This window comes from Notothenia rossii (assembly GCF_949606895.1).
Source record: "Notothenia rossii genome assembly, chromosome: 3".
Taxonomy (NCBI): domain Eukaryota; kingdom Metazoa; phylum Chordata; class Actinopteri; order Perciformes; family Nototheniidae; genus Notothenia; species Notothenia rossii.
Window position 1 is genome coordinate 66,516,004 of NC_136901.1, and position 21,645 is coordinate 66,537,648.

At 41.0% G+C, this 21,645-nt stretch overlaps 2 protein-coding genes across 4 annotated transcripts; one reads left to right on the forward strand and one right to left on the reverse strand.

The window, feature by feature from the left end:
- The first annotated feature begins 210 nt into the window (after nt 1-210).
- LOC307031735 (DNA damage-inducible transcript 4-like protein) lies at nt 211-2,411 on the forward strand. Its single transcript, XM_079669085.1, has 2 exons — nt 211-505; nt 1,567-2,411. The coding sequence occupies exons 1-2, from the start codon at nt 328-330 to the stop codon at nt 2,010-2,012; spliced, it is 624 nt and encodes a 207-aa protein (XP_079525211.1). The 5' UTR covers nt 211-327; the 3' UTR covers nt 2,013-2,411.
- A 413-nt stretch (nt 2,412-2,824) lies between these two features.
- brd8b (bromodomain containing 8b) lies at nt 2,825-18,359 on the reverse strand. Of its 3 annotated transcripts, XM_079669065.1 has the most exons (19): nt 18,288-18,358; nt 17,379-17,475; nt 16,658-16,727; nt 16,530-16,579; nt 16,285-16,407; nt 16,120-16,200; nt 14,673-14,737; nt 14,070-14,245; nt 13,737-13,922; nt 13,357-13,450; nt 12,975-13,117; nt 11,475-11,904; nt 11,257-11,294; nt 8,857-9,056; nt 8,592-8,684; nt 7,909-7,977; nt 7,381-7,666; nt 5,736-5,780; nt 2,825-4,298 (listed from the first exon to the last, which is right to left on the reverse strand). In XM_079669065.1, the coding sequence occupies exons 1-19, from the start codon at nt 18,304-18,306 to the stop codon at nt 4,239-4,241; spliced, it is 2,325 nt and encodes a 774-aa protein (XP_079525191.1). In that variant the 5' UTR covers nt 18,307-18,358; the 3' UTR covers nt 2,825-4,238. The 3 variants fall into 3 exon arrangements, with proteins under 3 accessions (XP_079525191.1, XP_079525192.1, XP_079525190.1); XM_079669066.1 differs by lacking the exon at nt 5,736-5,780; XM_079669064.1 differs by lacking the exon at nt 2,825-4,298 and having other exon boundaries at nt 4,308-5,780; nt 18,288-18,359.
- Between the last annotated feature and the right edge of the window lie 3,286 nt (nt 18,360-21,645).

The following is a 21,645-nucleotide window of genomic DNA, read 5'->3' on the forward strand; positions in this document are numbered from 1 at the left end:
AAAATGTCATCTTAAAAGCTACATTACACTATTTATTATTATCAGCTATAATATAGATGAGACATACGACACACGAGAGCAAAGGAAAATAAAAGTAGGCCTTATTGTCTCTAAACGTCCACAGGCCTCTGTGCAATGCCCAGACATGTTGCGTGAGCCACACAGTTAGCCCCGCCCACACGGGAGCTCAGCTGATGCAACCGAGCGCACCTCCGGTATAAAACCTCCACTCGCCCCTACAGCCGGTAAGTCTTAACGTTACTACATGGAGAAGAAAACGACCACACGACAGGAGGAGAAACTGGAGCTTCACAAACGGGATTCAGGATGGTGTATACCGCGGCTCTGCTCTTTGGAAACCCGGGGCTTTTCGACCTGTCGGAGGAAGAAAGTGTCTTGGAGATGATCGGGAAATATTTCCTCCAGCTCACATCCCCGGGGAGAGGCACGAGCTCCGCCCGGCGGGGCAGCGTCGAAAGCAGCGATGAGAGGGACAACTCACCTGGTAAGTTGTTAAAAATTGTTTCGTAAATAAAACTGCTAAAGGTTATTCAACAAGTGATGATGTACTCAGTTATTATCGGCAGTCATTTTTTATATTAATGCGATGACCTATATTGTAGGATCTAGAACTTTCTAATTAGGCGGACGAACACATCAGTGAGCTGACCTGATGGGGATGTTTCTGATGTAAATGATGCAGGTCTGGGATCAGCTGATGATGCCTTCACTGCCTCTCCTCAGTGCTGATATATTCTTTTTATTCTGATGACTCTTGAAGTTGAGTGCACTATTGGAAGACATCACATGATAAAAGTAGTGACAAAAGTTAAATGAAAGAGCAGGGGTCAATCTCTTATGCTTTGATGTAGTGGAGCTTTGGCTTTGGATGTTAAATTAAAGGAGACCTATCATGCTATATTTGAATAATATATTGTAGGGCCATACCTATATAAGGTATATTTATAAGTTTTCTTTTTCAAAATACCAAACAGATCAGCTGCAGCTGACCACGCCCCCCTGCAAAGGAGGGGGCCGAGTTACAAGCGTCATGTTACTATGCTGTTACCATGCCACGGCAACCTCTCATTCCCCTGATTGGTGGAGCGTTGCACATATAGGCGGGAGCTCCTCCTCACTGACGTCAGACTATTTTCCAAATCTGTATCAGTCTGTATCAGATCCGTTGCAGCCCCGTTTTTAGAGATTTTGGGTATGGAGGAAAAGAGAGTTGTGTTTTCTGACACTTGGTGAGTTCCCTGACACACCGGGGACACATTCATGTGTAAAAGACGTACAAAGGTGCATTTTGCATGATAGGTCCCATTTAAATATCAGCAGACATTGAAATATAAAAAAATTGGCTAATTTTGTGGACTTGTATTTTATAGTAGTAGAATATGCCAGTTTATCTCTGCAGCATTTGAACACATATTCTGCCTTAAACAATCATTGCACTTCCTACAATTAGAATGTTGTCAGAACAGTCAAATTTACAATTTTGATTAAAATGTATATTAATTTAGCAGCCAGATTTTCTAACAATACTCTGATCTCTTTCTACAGTTGCCCAGATGGATGCCGGTGTGGAGCAGGAGCAGCGTGTCCTGCAGCAGGCTGTGACCCGGCACATTGAGCTCTGCCTCACTGAAGCCAAAGCCTCCACCCTCTTCTGCCAGGTGCTGCTGCTGCCGCATCACATGACAGCCCGGGTGGGGCAGGACGTGGTGCGCTCCTCCGCTGATGAGCCCTGCGGCCTCAGGGGCGCCTCCATCAAGGTGTACGTGGAGGGCAAGGAGGGGCTGAAGCCGGTGGGGAGCTTCTCCATCGACCCCAGCGTCACCCCGACCTTTGAACTGTCTGTGATCCTCAGAGCAGATCAGAGCTACGGCTGGCCGGCGCTCAAACACATCTTTGAGAGTGACAAAGTGTTGAAGCTGAGACCGGAGTACCGGCTGGTGAAGAGGAAGCTGTACTCCTCAGCCAGCCCCGTCATCCATGATTTCTACTAAGAGGGAAATGTTAACCCTTGTTTCACTGTTTACATCGTTTTTTTGTATGAATGTTCATTTTCAACTTAATGTTAAATGTCAGGCGACATGCACAAGGTTTAGCATACTGCACTGAAACATGTCTGAGTTATACTGTTATATTTTAGCTAGGGCTGCAACTTACAATTATTTTCATTATCAGTGAATCTGCAGAATCTTTTTTTGATTAATCTTTGGATCAATAAAATGTCAAAGTAGTACAAAAATAGCGATTCCAGTTCACAAAGTGATGTTTGTTTTTTTGTTTAAATGTCTTGTTTCGTCATCCAAAAACATTTTGTATGATTTAAAGCACAGGAAGTAAGGTAGTCTCCATATTTGAGATGGAGAAAACTGCATTAAAAAGTAATTTAAGCACAATTGTCAAAAAAGCTGCTCATTATTTGTCTGTCCATCGACCAATTAGAGCATTGGAGCTTTTACCAGCTCTAACGAAGTGGATTTTTGTTTTGTTTTGTTTGAATGTCTAACTTTGAGCCTCGGGTCAGATTGTTGCTGATATAAATACAGTATTCTGCACAGAATTGTTGAATGTTAAAGTGAACACTGTAAACATAAAAACTATCCTCTAGGATTGAGCGGGTCTCACTCCTGGAACATGCTGTATTTGTTATTTATGATTTGTGAAATACAATTTTTTTTTTTTACACTAATACTTGTCTCTTTTCTCAATTCTTGCATTTAAAGTTTACTTGTGTAATATTGCCATCATGTTTGCAACATAAGATGCTTACATAGCAGACTAATTCTACAGCCAAAAAAACCAACTCTGATTTATGTTTAGATCAAATCTTTTTATTTAACAAATGTACAACAGAACACATGATACGTGTATCAGCTACCCAAACAACACTCAACATGACCCATCTCACAGGTACAAAATGTGTTTTTGTACTCCATCTAACACACATTACACAAACCGGTTTCTTCTTCTATCGGTAGCACAGCCTGGCTACATGCTCAGTGACAAGCAGGGATGTATCAATACTATTTCAGCAACAACAAACTCCACATCCTACTTTTCGGCCCATAACACACTCAGTGAAACACCTCATTTACATTACAGCCAATTATTTTACAAAGAATAGATTGTGTTCTTCTGATCCCTACCTTCAAACGGTTTCCATTCATCTCACTACAGCATAAAGCTGTGAACAATGTGTTTACTCACTGTTGTCAGTTAAGTTATCATCTTTACATGGCAGGTCCAATTTCACCACTTTTGCTAGTTTTCTTTTGGTAATTATTTTTAGATGTTTGGGTTATACTATGAGGTTGATTTATTTAGACACATTACATCGTCTCTTGAATGAATGGAAACTCAGGCCCTTGTTAGGGTCAAATGAAAACATGTCCTTTAGGCGGCTAAAATATGATTTGCTGTCCACTGCAGTCCATTACTCCGCTTCCTGCTCTCTGTATCTCCGTTATGAGTGCTGACCTCCATCTACAGTAGGTGACTATGTTGAAGTAACTCCTACTTCATAAGATCCAAACTGTCACTTTAATAAAAAACACTCTTGTTCCATCGATGGAAAGTGCAGCAAGTCCAGTTATAAAGATGTGAGATACATTTCAAGTGATCAATTTAACAGAACTGGAAATAGTAGTAGTATTTTGAATCTGTACATAATGATTTGTGACGTTTCAATCCTGGTTGCTGTTGCCGTCAATCAACGGACTTAGTATTAATGCATCCACCATTCAACATGATCAAATCCTCATCATTCGATCGCAAACAGACTTTTGCTGGTAAAAAATGTTTCTCTTTCCCATCTCAAAGTCCTTCAGTGTTCCATCTCAGCGGAGGGAAATGATGAGCTACTACCTTTGCTGGTGAAATGATACTTGGAGGAAAGTGGAGTGAACAGGGGACCTGTGCGCCACACACACACACACACACACACACACACACACACACACACACACACACACACACACACACACACACACACACACACACACACACACACACACACACACACACACACACACACACACACACACACACACACACACACACACACACACACACACACACACACACACACACACACACACACACACAATTAAGTGTGTAAATATACACACCAGGCACACAGAGATTGCACAGTCCTCTCCAGAAAACGGTGAATATTCAGCTCCACCTCCTGAGTCTTTCTAAGTGTCTTTTTCTCTGAAATCAGTTCATTTCTTCATTTTGAGGTCGGCCTCCATGGCACTACGGCGACCTCTGGTGCCTCCGTCCTGCAGGAGAGGCAGAGCAAGAGAGAGCAAGAAAGAGAAGTTCATATAAGGCTTTGGAGGTCAGAGGTCAGCTGGAGAGTGACCTCTGCGGCGGGCCTACTCACACCATTGAACTCACAAAATAAAACGGTCCACCTTGGGAGGCGTCCTTCCCAAATGAAGAACATAAAAAATGAAGATGACCAAAAAAAGAAAACACTTTGAAAAAGAAAAGGAGAAATTCAATTAGAACATGCAGAGACACGGACAAACGCACGTTAACGGAAAAACACAGGAAACCGGGATGGGGTCAATAACCGAAGGTTGACGGAAGCTTTGGTGATGAGAGGTGACTGGAGCCTGTGTGTGAGTGTGTGAGGTGAGGATGTTGGGTCAAAATAGAACTTAAAGTGTATGGAGGTGACACTGCAGTGTGTTCAGAGATATGTGTGTGAAACTGTCAAAGCGACTGAGATACAAAGAGGCCCTTTATTTATCCATACCAAAAAGATACACAGCCCTGATGGTCTGTTTATGTTTCTCTTTACTTAATGCTGCATATAGAGTGGAGCAGTTATGACTTTTTGTAGGCCCACCAGGAAGTTAGCATAGCAACGGCTCCCTAAACTAAAAGCCAATAGGGTTTTTACATTGGATTTTGGAGTATAGCAGAAAAGGAGCTTGGGGCCAACACACGGCAGTTTTAAATTCAGTTTTTTTTTTACATGACACTTAAAAGCAGCAGACGCGTACCAGTGTTTACTGACATATTGGTGTTTAAATCTCCCATTTTCCATAACCCATTTCTGGATTTAGGACTCATTCCTGCCCCCACTCTATTTGACACTAAAGTTTAGTACCCCTTAAAGTTAGACCAACATACCATTTTTTACAGCGTTTTTAAAACCTGACCAGATATCTACTTCCACAAAGAGGAGAAAAACTAGAATAACCATCTTTTTTAAATGCCAGGAAAAACCTTTTTTCTGGCTCCCCACTATGAGGCATGAAGTCAATTTATGTCTGTGTCTATATTTTTGCCTTAGCTCTTCTCAGCTCTGATTGTTTCCTATCAAGTCATTAACATTTAGTGTCACAGAGGCTTTAAGTCAAATTCTAACTAGATATATCGGAAATCTACCTGTTTCCAAAGGGATTTTTCTTTTATAATTGTTACCAAATATTTGCATGTGCATTATTATAAAATGCACTTTCTAGTTTTCTTTTGGAGTAGTTTTGCTTCCTTAAATGGCACTAAAATAGAACTGAATTGAAAAAAAGAGCAAGATGAGATGAGAGGCGGAGACAGATGTGTGTTATGTACCGTATATATATATATATATCTATCATGTGTGTGTGTGTGTGTGTGTGTGTGTGTGTGTGTGTGTGTGTTGAGTCACTTGTGTGCGGAGCGTGGCACGGTTCTGGTGAAATCTGACGGAGCACCTGAATACTTACAAAGAGAGAGAGAAGGAAAGCAGGAGAGGCCATTGGGACACTGTCCTGTAGGAGGACAGACATTGGAGGGAGAGAGAGAGAAAACACACACGTGCGTGAGAAAGCAAGTTTCACACAGGTCTGCGTCAAAGAGGGACGGGCGTCCAATCCAATGACACACACACACACACACACACACACACACACACACACACACACACACACACACACACACACACACACACACACACACACACACACACACACACACACACACACACACACACACACACACACACACACACACACACACACACACACACACACACACACACACACACACACACACACACACACACACACACACACACACACACACACACACACACACACACACACACACACACACACACACACACACACACACACACACACACACACACACACACACACACACACACACACACACACACACCTTGCAGGACTTAGCGGGGAAGTCAAGACTGGGAATATTTCCACAGAGGCACATCGTCTCGAGTGACAGGAGATAGAAGCAGGTGTCTCAACAGTCCCTGAACTCAACAACACTGCATGTAGATATATTACATGCTGTAATCGTCACGCTCTCTGAGACATTGCCACCCTATAGGCTTGCGTCACTGGCTCTGCTGAGTGAGGATAAACATTAACAAATCAGTGAGGCAACATTCAGTTAAGTAAGCTCGGTACATCGACAAAGGAGAAGAGTCAGCTTGTCGTTTCAAAAGATTGCAAGTCATCAAAACCTCCTCATATCAAGTTGGATAAATTGATACACCAGAATAATTAAAGTCAGAATATTTGCTTTGATAAAAACATGTTGTGAATTTTGGAAAATGGAATTGGCTTTCAATCAATGTTTGGATCACACAAGTTACAATCCTATGCAGCGTTTCCCAAAATTAAATTCGACACATATTATCATACTTATAATCTTACGGTAGCCTTTTACTGAAACTGTGCAGAAATACTGGATTCAAACAAATTAATTAGACAGTAACATTCTCCCATCTACAAAGAAACAACAAAAATACTTAATCAGTGGTGAATACTGTCTGGGAGCAAGTATACAACACTTAAGTGTATATCGAAGTGTATAAAGACCCTTCAATCTAAGGGCCCGCACCCCTTATAGGAAGGAGCTCTTAATCTATTAACAGTTTAAAAGACATCAAATTAGGCATCATTTAGTTAAAATATAAAAATACGAGATACATTTAAAAAGATTATTGAGTTGAATGAACAACTATGGCACTAAGTTCGTCACATTATATGACATATCCAATCATTTCCTTCCTTTCAACAAACCATCCACAACATAAGAAAAGCTAACATTCTGCTAAGAAACAGGAGTTTTGTAAATAGATGGGGTGTTGCACTTCATACTGTATATTCATATTTAACATGACTTTTTTGGACGCCATGATTTTGATACAGAACCCCCCCCCCCCCCATATCCAAAACTTTCTTCCTTGCTCACTGTTGATATTCTGACCCTCAAAGTTGAGTTCCAACAATAACAGTTATATTTTTGGATAGGGAGGATAATGCAGTGCTTCATCAGAATCAGCCTTGTTTGACACTCTGCCAGACGAATATGTGACCCCTAACTTGCCCCCCGACCCACCTTCTCGGCCGGTTCTCCGGGCTTGCGGTTGCCCTCCCTGCCGCGGAGGCTCTTGGCGGAGATGGCGCTCTCCGAGGTCTGCATGATGAGCTGCGTGGCCAGGAACTGCTGCACGTGCTCCAGGACGTCCCGCTGCATCTCCAGCGCCATGTGGAACACGTCGTGGTCCGACGAGTTGTACATGACGGCGTTCTGGAACATCAGCATGATGTCGCGCTGGAACTCGGCCGTGGTGCGGATCACGCCCGACTCGATGTTCTTCTTGATGGCCGACAGATCCATGGGTCTGCAGCGGGGAGGGAGATGTGGTTATTAAAAACATTAATAATTACCAATGTTATTACACTGTTTGATAAAGATCATTATATTTTGAGCTATTGAAAAAATGCAGTACATTTATTCCAGATTCTGTGAGAATATATTGTTTAAATAACATGTGTGTGCCTGCTAGATGTAATTTGACAAAAAAAGCAAATTTGTGTGTGTGTGTGTGTGTGTGTGTGTGTGTGTGTGTGTGTGTGGTCTTACCTGTGTACAATGCTGTGGTAGCCAGGGGCGATGTCATCTGACACAGGCTGCAGGAAGACACTGGCGTACCTGAGAGACACATGAATCTATTAATACATGTTTTTAATATTAGTTTTCCCAACTGCCGTTGGGAGATCCTGTTTTCCCATTTAACTCCATATACGTTCTCTAGAAAAGTCAAAAGTGAAAACTACCAACAGTGAGCAAGAATCTTTCAAACCAATTCTACTCAAAATCCCAGTATTTAAAATTAGCCAAAGCTAGTAGAAAACTAAGGAGTTCAGCTATAGGTTGATGTTGGTTATTTTACCAACATTGGCACAGATTTGAAATTCGCTTTGTTGTTTTGTGAACTTAATATTTATTTATTATTCTGTTTACGGAGGAAAACTGTCAACCAAAATCTCAAAATACAAAGATCATCTGTTTATAGTATCAGGGCTGTAGCAACCATTGAAGTCCCCATGTCCTTGGTAATGTAATGTCCTCATAAAACAGAATAACAGATAAGACTTTACATCATTTGATACATTAAATGCATTCATGTGGATCCTTCTTTGTTAGACAAGAAGTATGATGCTATGTAATGACCTGAAACAGCTTATTACTATCATGATGACGAGGATAAGCCTAAAAATGGAGGTAAACGATTGCATGTATTTTGGCATTCCTAGAGGCTCCACCTGTGGTTGGCTGCGGCTCTCCACACCAGCATGATGGCTTTCTTCCAGATCTTCTGGGCCTGCACCGCCTCCTGGTCCTCTCCACAGGTAGAGCTGCAGCAGAGAGAGGAAGAGGAGACAGATGAGGGTGACGAGAGGATAGTGAATGGAAAGCAGAAGAGAAATCACAAGTGGACGAGACGTAAAGACACAAGAGCAACACTTTTGGATCTTATGTCAGCAGCCAAAGACTGCAGAAATCTGATTGTGATCCGAGGACACCTACAGCTGTGAGGAAGAGGCCGGGCTGCTGGCCAGAGAGTCCGCAGTGTAGCGCTGGGAGGGGGGGCCGTACCCGTCCTCACTCTCGCTGGCTGCCCGCTCCACCTCGGACAGATAGGGACCCTCCCCCTCCCCACACTCCTCCTTCAGCTCTATCCCCTCGTCTGGGTCGCCATCACTCCCCACCTCCTCCTCCTTCACCTCCTGGATTCAACAACACACACATATTGAGATTTGTTTCTGATGGTTTTACTGTTTTTGCCTTAAATGTTTTGGTATTGTATCATCTTGTGACAATCTATAATGGAAATTAATTTAAATATATGTTAATGTTTAATTTGAGTTCTTTTATATTTATTTGTTGTTGTTTTTTGTTGGGAACAGGTATGTGAAAGATCTATGTACGTCTATATTTAAAAATACATTGGAGAACTGTGTAGGAATGTCCATATTGTTATAACATTTGGATCTGGGAAGCAGCTTGAGTCCTCTTTCACTCAGAAGATAATGACACTAGTTAGCTTACAATTAACCTGAACATCTTACTTTTTACAACACAGGGATGCGAGGAAAAAGCTAAAAGGCACTACATGTGAAGCATTGTTGCATAGCACCACCTACTGGAATCTCTGTCAAGGTGTTTCAATGTCTCCAGATTGGACAGAAATTCATTCAGTTTTTAACTGCTGGAATATATTGCAACTAAAAAGTTAAGATGAAATGAATTACAAAATGTTTGTGTTAATCGTATTAGTTTTTTTTTACCAGGAAATAGCTTTTATGGTTTAGTTTTTTAAGGCAAGTTTATTTATATAGCACCTTTCAGCAAGCGACAATTCAAAGTGCTTTACGAAATAAAATAAAAGACATTTAAAAATAAATACAGCAGAAACACATTATGTAATGGCATTTTAAAACAGGCATTTAAAAAGCAAGGGATATCCTTTTTTTTTTTTTAGATAACACTTTTAGTAAATTACAATCATTTTAGTTTGTTAGAGTTAGGGATGGTTATCATTAGGATTTTATCGATACCGGTACCGGTACTGCTTATCGGTATCGGTATTTTTCGATACTCTTATCGATACTTTTCAATAATTTGGTGCTCAAAATTATAGACATGAATACAAGATGTGAAGATTAAACAGGAATTGTATTGTAATTTTCTTGCAGAAATAACTGTATAACTTATACATTCGCTTCTCAGAAGCAGACACAAATAAATAATAACTTAAAGGGGCCTGGTTCGCCCTATCATGCTTTTTGGGGTTTTCCCTCAGACAGAGGATGAAAAGAGGCATTTTTTAAAACATTATTTAACATTTGTAAATCATTTACATCTTCGTCCAGACATTTCAAACTGACAACCTAGCTCGACAAGAGATCCTTAAAATATTGTCCTACAGTGACATCATGCAAAACTGTGATGTGAAGAAATTGGTCAAAAGGCTAAGATGGCAAAAAGATAAAGGCGAGTACTTATATTATTCTGGATTGTACTTTTAAATCATCACAAAATAAATGATGTGCTGAACTGAAACACGTCAACATGTGTCTGAAGGTTTAAACATAGAACAAAGTATTTGAGCTTAAAATATGTCAATTCCTAGTAAACGACCAACAATTGCTGAACCATACATTGAAACGTTGACCTTTAACAACATTTAAATGCAGTTTTCCAATTCACAATGACATCTGTCAGTTTAACTGGTTTAGAAAGCATTCAATGAAAGGCCAAATTATTATAGGTGTAGGAGCTCACATTAATACACTGTCAGTGTTAATAAACTAAAACAAGACAAGACGATGTGCCTGCAAGACTGCACTCAGGTAAACAAAAGATATTACCCGTGCGCAGCAGCTAACCTGCCTGCGAGCCTTCGCTCAGGTCACATTTACACACGGCGCGGCTGAAGCCCGCTTGCACTATTAGCACTAGCAGTATCGCTAGCACCGTTTTAGATTCAATGAGTGTCTCGTTTGCAAATTCTTCATTAAGTTGCTTGTGTCACCCCCTTTACAAGCAACTAATTGAGTACATAGATTGCACCTTGCATTATCGCCTACATCTTTTAAAGTGCACCCAGACCTTCGATCGCTTCGCTCTGTCCGCCATGTGAGTCTCGAAACCATAATAAGAGCATTGTTGAGAGAGATGACGAGTGGCATTTACAGTGGCCAATCAGAGGGGTCTCAAACCGGATACATCACACGGGATGAGGGTTCCCAACCAACCAGAATGGTTTAAAGTTAAACTAAGGAAGTAGACGTAACACATATACCGATAGCAGCACCGTTTGTCCAGCGGCTTAACGGTATACCGATACCGTCCAATCAGGTACCGGTATTGACTTAGTACCGGTTCTCGGTACCCATCCTTAGTTAGAGTGTATGAGTGTTTTACCTTGGACTCTCTCCCAGACACAGAGCTGTCCTCAGAGTCTGTGGGACAGAAATGAGAAGGTGAATAAAAAAACCATCATTACATTTTTATTTAAAATACACAAATAAGCACGTTTTCTCTGTGTGTGTGTGTGTGTGTGTGTGTGTGTGTGTGTGTGTGTGTGTGTGTGTGTGTGTGTGTGTGTGTGTGCGTGTGTGTGTGCGTGTGTGTGTACCCACCGAGGCAGGGGGGGTTGGGCTCAGGCTGGCTCCATTCCTCGCCTTCACTTTTGATCGTGGCTTCAGTTGGATCCTTCCCCGCTGCACCTTCCTCCATGACCTCACTCCCTGTCGCACAGTCGTCAGAGGTGACAGAAGAAGTGACATCACTTCCTGTTGCCTCCGGTCCCTCACAGTTTCCCTTTAGCTGCTGTTGTCTTTTAGCCTCAGCTTGACTCTGGCTCTCCATGCCTGCAGGCATCAGGGCCGACATCGCGGCCCCATCCTGAGGCTCCTGAGAGGGGTCAGAGTCTGGGACAGAGGGCCCTGCGTTTGAGGCCTGGGTCTCCCAGGGGCCGGGGAGGGTGTGTCCCTCTGAGCCGGCCTCTTCACACAGAGAGAGAGCGGCTTCCACTGCTGCTGCATCCAACACCTCCACAGAGTCATCCACCTGGGAGGAAGGGGAGGAGTCAGAAAACGCAAGAATACACAAACACACAAAAATACATGCACACTCGTGAGCTTCCCCCAGACCAGTAATCCAAACAAAAATATCTTCCCTCTGTAGTATTTTGATCATTTGCTCCGCTAATAACCAATCAGATCAATGGATTCCAGAGAAGAGGAAACTTTGAAGGCCTTTTTCTCAAAATGATGACTCGGTGACAGTCATTATATAATGTGACATATTTTGCTTAATATTTGGAGTACAAAAACAATCCTGATATCATTAGAAACCTAGGAATCTCCTCTTTCCAACAGTGTGTACAACTCAAAAGTTGTCTTAAGGTCAAAGCGGCTGATTTCGATAGAGCAGGTCACATATATCCTGTTTACATAAAGTGTGTTCCTGTGAGATGTGACGCAGAGATGAAGCAGATCGACCAAGACGTTAGAATCGCAAGGGTTCCCTCAACACCACTTATATAAAAGCTGAAGCGTCAATTTCATCAATCCAAAGCAAATTTCTATTGCTATAAACAAACAACATGACGCATGATGACTTCACATCACCACCGCTAAGCTAAAGGCTGCTAATATCCGGCGTGATGATGTTTAGTAGTCTCAGTTAGTTACTTCTGAGCAACCAATGACACATTTACCAGTGGGGTGTTTATTTTATGTCGTAGAAAAAAAATGGGAAAATCGCTCAAAACTGTGTTAACCACAGATCTCATTTCAGGCATTAAACTAAAATCTAATAAGAAAAAACATTCAACTTTGGCTGACTCGTTTATGGGGTTTAAAGGTTATATCTGCACCACTCTAAAATATCTGGACAATGATTTAGAAAATGTTATTATGTTTGATAAGTTGTCCCTACAGGACTTTCTATACCCTGAGAATTGGTCTCAACACGTAAACACTAAACACAGGCTAAATTCTCTTTCCAGTGCCGTTTAAATGTATTTTGCCAATGCTAGTAATGCTTTATTCCTCTACTAAAAAAAACAACAGAACGGGATCCTGGTCATGTCTGCTTCCAAATCAGACTGATTTGGATTTTTAATAATCATGTACCTTCTCCTCTATGATGGCGATGATGTCTCCGACGGTCTCCAGGTCCAGTTCGTCTCCCATGTAGGACACAGCGACGAGGTCCTCTTCCACTAGCCCCACCTCCTCCCCAAGCTCCGCCTTCACTGCAGCTTCTGCTTCACCCTCTGCAAACACACACACGAGAGCCAGTGAATAAATAAAACCAACCTGCATCGTTGTAAGTATCTATGTCTTTTTTTATTTTGTTTAAACACAGAATCCTGACAGCAAGTCTCAATGGAAAATCTAACTACAAAGACAGAATAGTTAGTGTGTGTGTGTGTGTGTGTGTGTGTGTGTGTGTGTGTGTGTGTGTGTGTGTGTGTGCGTGTGTGTGTGTGTACAGTGTGCAAGGTGTGTTTACCTGTGATGACATCATGAGCCGGTGCTAAGGCAGTGGCTACAGTGGCTGTCTGTACTCCGTTGGTGAGGCTCCCTGCAGAGTCTGTCTCTCCAACCTGACATCAATGAAAACAAGGCACACACAAAAGGAACGTTTTTAATACAGTTTTCATGGGATTTTTACATTGAATTAAAATTAGAATATTGCAGTTATATCTGTCTGACTCAATTTTGTCCTGCACACTCAGATTAAGTACACAGGCTTTCTATAAATTGATGTCTGCAGTGTACATATTTGAAGTGCTAACAACGGAGTCCTGCTTGCTGTTGCACAGGATTTGTTTGTAATTTTCAGTTCCTTGTATTTTTGTTTAGAATGTTATGATCGCAGCAGGCTCTCACCAGGCGGGGGCTGGCTGAGATGAGGTTGCCTTTCTTCAGCAGTTCTGACAGGAGAGGCGAGGGCGGCGGCGTGGACTTCTGGGCGAGGAGCCTCTTCTGCGGGGAGTCGTCCATCAGAGCGACCAGGCCTCCGTCTTTGGGCCCTGACGCATCCACCGCAGGGAGAAACCCCCCGACCCCCTGTGCCTGGCAGAGAACAATCAGGGAGAGGCATCGCCTAAATAAATGTCTTTGCTTTGGCTCAATAAGTCAAGTTTACGTAACACACTTTCTTTCATTGTTGGCAGCATTCCCCACTGCTGAATAAGAATGTAAAGCAAATGACGTTCTTACAACTGAGAGGGTGGAGGTGGGGGTGGTGTCATCGGAGGCCACACTTTCTGTATCCAGAGACGCCATCGGGATTGAAGAGTCGATCTGAGAGTCCATGGTGGGGGGGCTGGCACCCAGAGGAGAACGCACGGTCACACTGGGCAGACGCTTAGGCGTGTTCTTCATCGCCTGACGAGCTGCGATAGACAAAGGTCAGGGGTGTGTTGAACATTTTTTATGTTTTTAAGTCAACTTTGTTGAAGAAATCAATAACAAAATGCAGCATAGAAAACAAGAGCATGGCATCATGGGAGAGCACTGTCATGTCAACCGAGGTAGATCAGAGACACAAACTATTTCCTTCACGAAATATACAAAATATTCAGAGAAAGAGGAGGGGCAATGTATGATAGTGTTAGCAGATGTGTTGCTTTTAGACTGGGAAAGCCCTCACTGGAATATTAATTTAGCGTACAATTTCACAATGATATGTAAAGAATGTTGTTTATTAGCATTATGAGTAGTGTCTTTGAAACTACTATGAATTCTATTAAATGTTTATCTTGCAAAAACAGAAGATCATATATTTGTAAAGCTCTCTTTGAAAAATGTCTAAAAACCTACCTTGAAACGCTGTTTCTGTGGCTTTCCTTTTCTGTTCTGCTTCGTCCTCAGCCTGCTTCTTCTTTCTGCGGTTGGAAAATCACACATTTATTTAATAGTAAATAGGTTGTTAATACGGCGTAGGAACAGGGTAGGATTGTGGCTGAAAGGCAGCAGGGGTAACCTCTCGCATGCTTTGTGATAATGCTAACCGTGGGGGTGTCATTGTGCCTACATCCATGCAGAGACATGTTCAGCACTAGATTTGGGGTCTACAGTGGGACAAGGGGAGTTTCTAATTTATAACGGTGTCCAAGGTTTATTTTTTACCTTTATTTTTGTTGCTTGTCACAATTATCAGACTGTTTCTTACATGTCTAATCTTATTGTTATTATCCTTGTGTGAACTGTCCTGTATTTCCCTCTTATTCTGTTGCTGCTATACACTTGAGTTTCCCGATAGAGTGGCGAAGTCCCTCCCCTTCCAGGGGACCTCCATGGGACCTTATTTCGGAAAAATCATGTATTGAAGTCAATGGGGAGAGAAAGATTATCCCTTGATTCCGTTTGAATTGTGCAACGAATTACACATATGATGATTGTCAATTTAAAAGATAATTTTGCAAGTCAAAAAAAATAATGTGTCGTAAAACTGTGAAGTAACAAATTTTTTTGTGTGAAACCGCTCAATGAACTACATCTCTGGTTTTGCATACGTCACCAACACCAAGATGGCCGCCACGTTAGCACATTCCACCTCTTTCTTTCAGAATGAAGCGAAAAGTATTAAAAGAGGTGAAAATCACTACAAGTCTGTTCATGTTGAGAGCTGTACATACACAAAAGGGGAGCTAGTCGGTTCCGTAAGAGCCAGCATGCGGGACCGGCTTTACAAGGTTTCAGTGAGTAACACGAGTGTAATGTGTAACGTTAATGTACGCGACTCTGGGATTTGTAGTCTTTCTAGTTGCGTATTTTTCATAGTCTTATATTTCAACAGTTTTAAGACAAACTGTGACTTTTTTGACATGGAAATTATTTTTTAAGATTGAATAACATCATATGTGTAATTCGTGGCACAATTCAAACGGGATCGGAAGATACGTTTTCTCTCTCCATTGACTTCAATACATACTTTTTCAGAAATAAGGTCCCATGGGGCGGAAGTAGATGGGCGTGACTTCGCCTCTCTATGGGGATCAATAAAGGTCTGTCCTATCTTCTCTTATTTTGCTGTGGAACCCTGCGTTATAAAATTATAATAGAAAATGTTAAACTGTCTGAGGATTTTGTTCTGTATTGTATATGCTGTAGCAGCATTAAGCCCACATCAGTTTGTGGGATTTTCTTGGGGATTTTTAGTTGTGAAATAACTGTGTGACAAGTTCAAATGTAGACAGCATACGGACTGATCCACTCTGAGGATAACATGTTAGCATTTGTCTAATATGAAACAGAAGAGTCTTACAGTGTTATGTCTGCCAACTGCTCCTTCAGCTGGGAGTCCATGTGACCCGTCTGAATCATATCCACATCCTTCTTCAACTTCCTGTCCGGATACAGAAATCAGAGGCGGGTTAACGGTCATGTCTGCGGTCCTCCAATGTGTTTTAAGCAATGTTCCTGTTTGTACCTGTACTTCTCCTGTGTGTCCCGCAGTAGCTTTTTCAGCTCCTCTATCCTCTCTGTGGTTAGCCTACGAACGATGACATCTTCAATGGTTTCCACCACCTCACCCTTCTCACCACGCTTTCGCCTGAAGCAAAGGGGGGCAGCAAGAATTTAGGTCAACTCAAGAAATATTACCAAACAACAGTTTCAATACATTATTATGATTCTGCACATTGGTGGTGGGTGGTAATGTTTTATTATACTGACTTTGGTGCTTCTGTGGCCTCGAGCAGCTCGGAGTATTGTGAGGCACAGTGCTGAGACACAAAGAGAAAATGTGTTAACCAGAGGCAAAAAAGACAAATGCAAAAATATATTTTTCTGAGATTTCTCACCTTCTGTGAGAACCAGTCAGGTGGACGGCCGGGCTCTGAGAAAGGCTTGATGGCTCTGCTTACAGACACCCTGCAAGAAAAGGAGAGACATTCATCAGAATAAAACAGACAGTTGTAGAAAACAATGTGAATCATAATGCACGTTTTAAGAAATACATTTGCATCAGGACAAAATAAATACTAAAGTGAAATATTCAGCAAAAAGTTACAGTCATAATAGCATTGAGACAGTTTTGTAGAATATTATTTTTTTCCTTATCACTAAAAAAAAAAAAAATCCTATTTGCCCGAATACACTTTGTAAATATTTAATTGTTTCAGTAGAAATGTCAATGCCAATCCAGTGTAAAATATGTAAGTGGTGAGACATAGAATACAAAAACATCCAACACTACATAATTCCAAAAATATTTGGAGTTGAGCTTTAGGATTTAGCAGAGTTCCATTAATGTAATAGATATTTTGGCATGATATTCCAAGAAATGCAATGACTGGGAGGTTTTGGTAGGGCAGGTTAGGTTTGTAGAGGTGTTCCAAGACCTTTTGACTGACATAATTGCAGTAAAAAGTTTGCATAGACTGCACCGTTTATAATCATTCATTGTATAAAGTTTTACATAGACGGAATTTATATCCCAGTTTTAATTTAATATACAGCTAGCAGAAAGTATTCTTATACCTTTCTGAAAACAAAAACATTTGAGTAGGATTTTCTTCTCACCAGTTTTGGTCTCCACTCCTCATAACAGAGGAGGCCAGGCACAGTTTCTCCCTGACTGACCATGGCTCTGTCGGCCCCACATTCACTATCTTGTGTTCTGTTGAAAAAGAAAATGAGCAAATATACAGTAAATCACAACATGTCCAGGTAATCACAGCAGACGTCTTTTAACTAGCACATATTTATTTCAGAGCATAAACATGAGCAATTCATGTTTACACAGGATTGGAAAACCTTAATGCCAGAACTAATAGATTTGGTACAATTTGCTATAACACACTCTAAATGTGCAAAAAAACACATAAAATGAAAAAAAACATTACAATTAGTGCAGGGATTTATGTCATAGCCAGAATGAGACGGTATGTTTGTTTGTTTTTTTCTGGAGAAATGTCCTTATGCTAACAGATGCACTGTAGGACTGTGCCTCAAAAACAGATAGACAATTCAGTCTGTGATGCATTTATAATATAAAACACAAGACAGCGGCGCTGGTAAACGGAATAAAACATTGCTTTATTTGTAATCAATGTTAGCTAGATTGCTAGCTTGTTTCGTGTCTAAAATATGCATTTAAGAACTATTATAACATGTTGTATTTTAATGTCAACTGCTGGGACTTGAATGCATCCTATGCAACCAAGTATAATTAGTTATAAACCGTGATTCTGCAGAAAATAACATAGACTTTGCCATCATTTTAGCAATAGCTTTAGCTTAGCAGTGTTGATTACGGGGGACACATTCACGAGACACACACAGAGCTACAAGGTATACCGTTTTATCAAACAACATAGATACTGGGTTCAACCTTACTAAAATAACCACATTGTTACAATTATGTGTACTGTTAGTTTTCACTATAAAACCAAGAAGATTATTAAGAAAGCACTGGGAAATATTACTCACTGCCGATACCGCTCGTCATTTCTTTTGTGTTAAGGCCGTGAGCACAACTTCCGCCGGACAGGTTTCAGTGGAACACACAAATGAAAGCCAAATCTATGGAAGCACATTTCCTCCAATTGATTATGTTTATCTCTAAATAGCCTATGCATCACACAATTGTTTAAAAAAAATGAACCGTTTCCAATATTTATATATATTATCTCAAATAAGGATATTTCGAATAATTTTGACTTAGTAACTAATTTTACTGCCTCAATTACTGGACACAAAATACACACTGTTTTCACAGACACAAGTAAATATTATGTATATGACCAGCTATGTATGTTCATTTTAATTCATTTCTTATTTAATAGCTATTTTATCATTTGTAATTGTTATCTTTATATTAATTGTATTAATCTGTGTGAATCTTTGTTGTCATGTTTTTCATCCTTACCCTGTTGCTGTTAAATACCTGAATTTCCGGGGATTAATAAAGGTCCATCTTATCTTATCAATCAATCAAAGTTGATTTATACAGTCCAATATCACACATTTTATATTTGTCTCAGTGGACTTTAAAGTTTGTACAGAATATGAATATGTCACCCTCTGTCCTTTGAAACCCCAAAGTTAATGGGGAAAAATGGAAGAAACCTCAGGGAGAGCAACAGAGGAGGGATCCCTTTCCTAGGACTGACAGGTGTTGTGTGTCAATTATATAATATAATAGGCTACATTTACAACATAGGTATTCCAAATGCTTGAAAAGGAATGTCTATAAATATGAAGACGATGAATCCAGGTGGATGTCAACAGTCCTGTGGGTGCGAAAGGCACGGACACACCAGGCCGATTATCGGCGTTGGTGGGCGTCGGGCCGACGATGAGCGTCGACACGCCCTACTCTTTTCAGCCGGGCCGACGCCTTTTCGGCCGAAAACCCGCCGATTCAGCAGTCGGCCAAAGAAATGAATCAGTGCATGAGAAGCGAAACGGAAGCGAGGGACCCAAAGAAACTATTAAGAAAGCAAATCTGAGATTTCATTTAACTCCAGCTCTCGACACAGGTTCGGGAAAGCCCCATGAGCTTCTCGTTGTAGAGTGAAAATGGAACGCACACGCTATTTGTTGTTTTTTTATATCACGCAGTCTGTTCTTCTTCTCTCGGTTATCCAGGGTTGCCAACTCTCACGCATCTGGCGTTGACAAGCACTTTCACGCTCAATCTGACGCTCTCCCGCTACCAAAACTATTCTCACGCCAAAAACAAGATGAACCAGCGATCGTTTTTGGTTCGTTATTTACAATGTTGAGTTGACAGCTGCTCAAGCTGTCGATCCACTCCCTCCCCGCCCCCACCACTCAACCTCTTAAACCCATAGCCTGCTGTTTTTCAGGTTTCAGGCTCGAAAATGACATTCCCAGAACAAATGACCATATCTTCCCTTCTAAAAGGGTTAAATTAATAATCTTTGTTCTCAAAGTAATGATAAACCTGTGAGTTGGATGTAGAAGAGTCAGAATCAATATAGATGTTTTTTATTTTAAAGAAAATTCAGATTGAACATGGTAAAAAATTGTAAATTATAGTATCCGTCCAAAATATATTTTGTACTTATAGTGAAACTAACCTTGGATGATGGGTTAGTAGACCAAAAGCTTTAGGAATCCAAAGTACAACATATAATAAGTACCCTGTATCAAGATTGATGCAAAACAAGTGATATTTGACCTTTTTAGACAGATTTAGCAAAAAATACCTCTTCTGGGGCCATTTGGGTGGATTTTCCTTATCTCTGGCCCCCCTTGCTCGATTTAGACATTTGACATCTCTTTCTGACCGTTAGAGCCAATGAAATCGAAGGGAAATCGTCCCGCACACACTCATGTTAAAAAAAAAGTCACGTCTTTGCGCATTCACTCTTGCTACAGAGCGTAGGAATGGCCTGCTCTGATATTTGAAAACGGAATTGCAGTTTTATTGCTTATAGATTATCAGAACATTTCAAAGGGGACACAGTCACATTGGATATTAACCTATGGATTAACTACAGCATCGTTTTTATCGTTTTAATGCCATTGAAAACCAGTTTTGACCAGACAAAACCAAGGTAAGCCATGATAGCGTTTTAGGCTACCTAGCGCCACAGGTTTTGATATACGTTTTTGCTGATAACGTCACGAGTTTGTATCTTTCAGTGTTGAGGTGGGCACCGTTAGATTCTGTGTCTTTACGATCATAAACGATGTGTTGGATGTGCAGCTAGGATAAGTACTAAGGGAGCTAGGAGTGATTTTCGGTGCAGTAATAGTTTACAATCTTTCGCTCGGCGCTAATTCAGAGGCTCACTGTTAGCATTGTGTGTTTCTTTTGAAAATAAAAATGAAAAAGATCAGTTAAATGAGTTTTTTCCCGTTATATGGATATAAAATATTCATTGTTTATTAAATATTAAGGTTCCTTAGACGTTGTTTCCTGCAAATGACGCGATTTCGGCCCCGGAGTCTGTGGGGCTTAAGAGGTTTTAACAACGTTAACAGACAGCAGAGCAGTGGGAGCCGGTTGGTCAATGCCATAGACTGTACAGATGTAGCGATTCATTTCAGACAGTTTGAAACGCGAGGGCCGTGATTGGTACGTGATCTGCCCTCGCTCAAGGGAAAACCTCCAGCTTGACTTGAAACCGCCCCCGTGATAGATAAATGTAATTATAATGAAGCCAGCTGCAATGGATCATTGATCCACCAGGGGGTGCAGTGGGGTTCCACACTGGAGCTCATGTGAAATAAAGTGAGATACAGTATGCTGGATGTACAGCGGAACTTTTTTAAGATCCATATGTCACGGATATCATACTACTGTGCTAAATAAGAGACATGTAATCATTTACAAAACATCACCATGTTGTTATTTAACAAAATAATTTTGTTATTTGAAAAAAACGAACGGGAGGAAATGCAGCCCGGCTCTCGATTTTTAATCCTAATTTAATCATCATCTTCACCACGATCATTTATGTTTATGTTCGCCGAATTGACATGAAATCACTGACACATATGAATATACTGTATTCAACTTCATTAAAACGTTAACGTGCCTAAACTCAGTAATTCACCAACAATATGTATATTTTAATGGAGCTTCGTCGGTCGATCAGGATCCCAAAGTGTAGCGGAGGGATCCTCATCTGGATGAAGGGTGTTATTTTCCCCATAAGGAACAAGTCGCTGCAAATTATCCCGCTTATTATATGGCCACATTCTCAACAAAGTAACGGCATGACTCCCAATCAGGCCTGGAATTTCGTCATTTTAGGGGCAAGGCCACTTGGCCTTTTGAGTTGTCAATTTTTTAAGGGCACAAAGGCCAAAA

What these genes read in the sequence shown, in the direction of transcription:
- LOC307031735 (XM_079669085.1), top strand. Translation starts at nt 328, where the DNA reads ATGGTGTATACCGCGGCTCTGCTCTTTGGAAACCCGGGGCTTTTCGAC. An exon ending in TGAGAGGGACAACTCACCTG is followed by an intron (nt 506 to 1,566) that starts GTAAGTTGTTAA and finishes CTCTTTCTACAG; the next exon opens with TTGCCCAGATGGATGCCGGT.
- brd8b (XM_079669064.1), bottom strand. An exon ending in TCGCCATCATAGAGGAGAAG is followed by an intron (nt 11,905 to 12,974) that starts GTACATGATTAT and finishes CCTTCCTCCCAG; the next exon opens with GTGGATGACTCTGTGGAGGT. An exon ending in CCGGAGAACCGGCCGAGAAG is followed by an intron (nt 5,781 to 7,380) that starts GTGGGTCGGGGG and finishes GTCCTCCTACAG; the next exon opens with GACAGTGTCCCAATGGCCTC.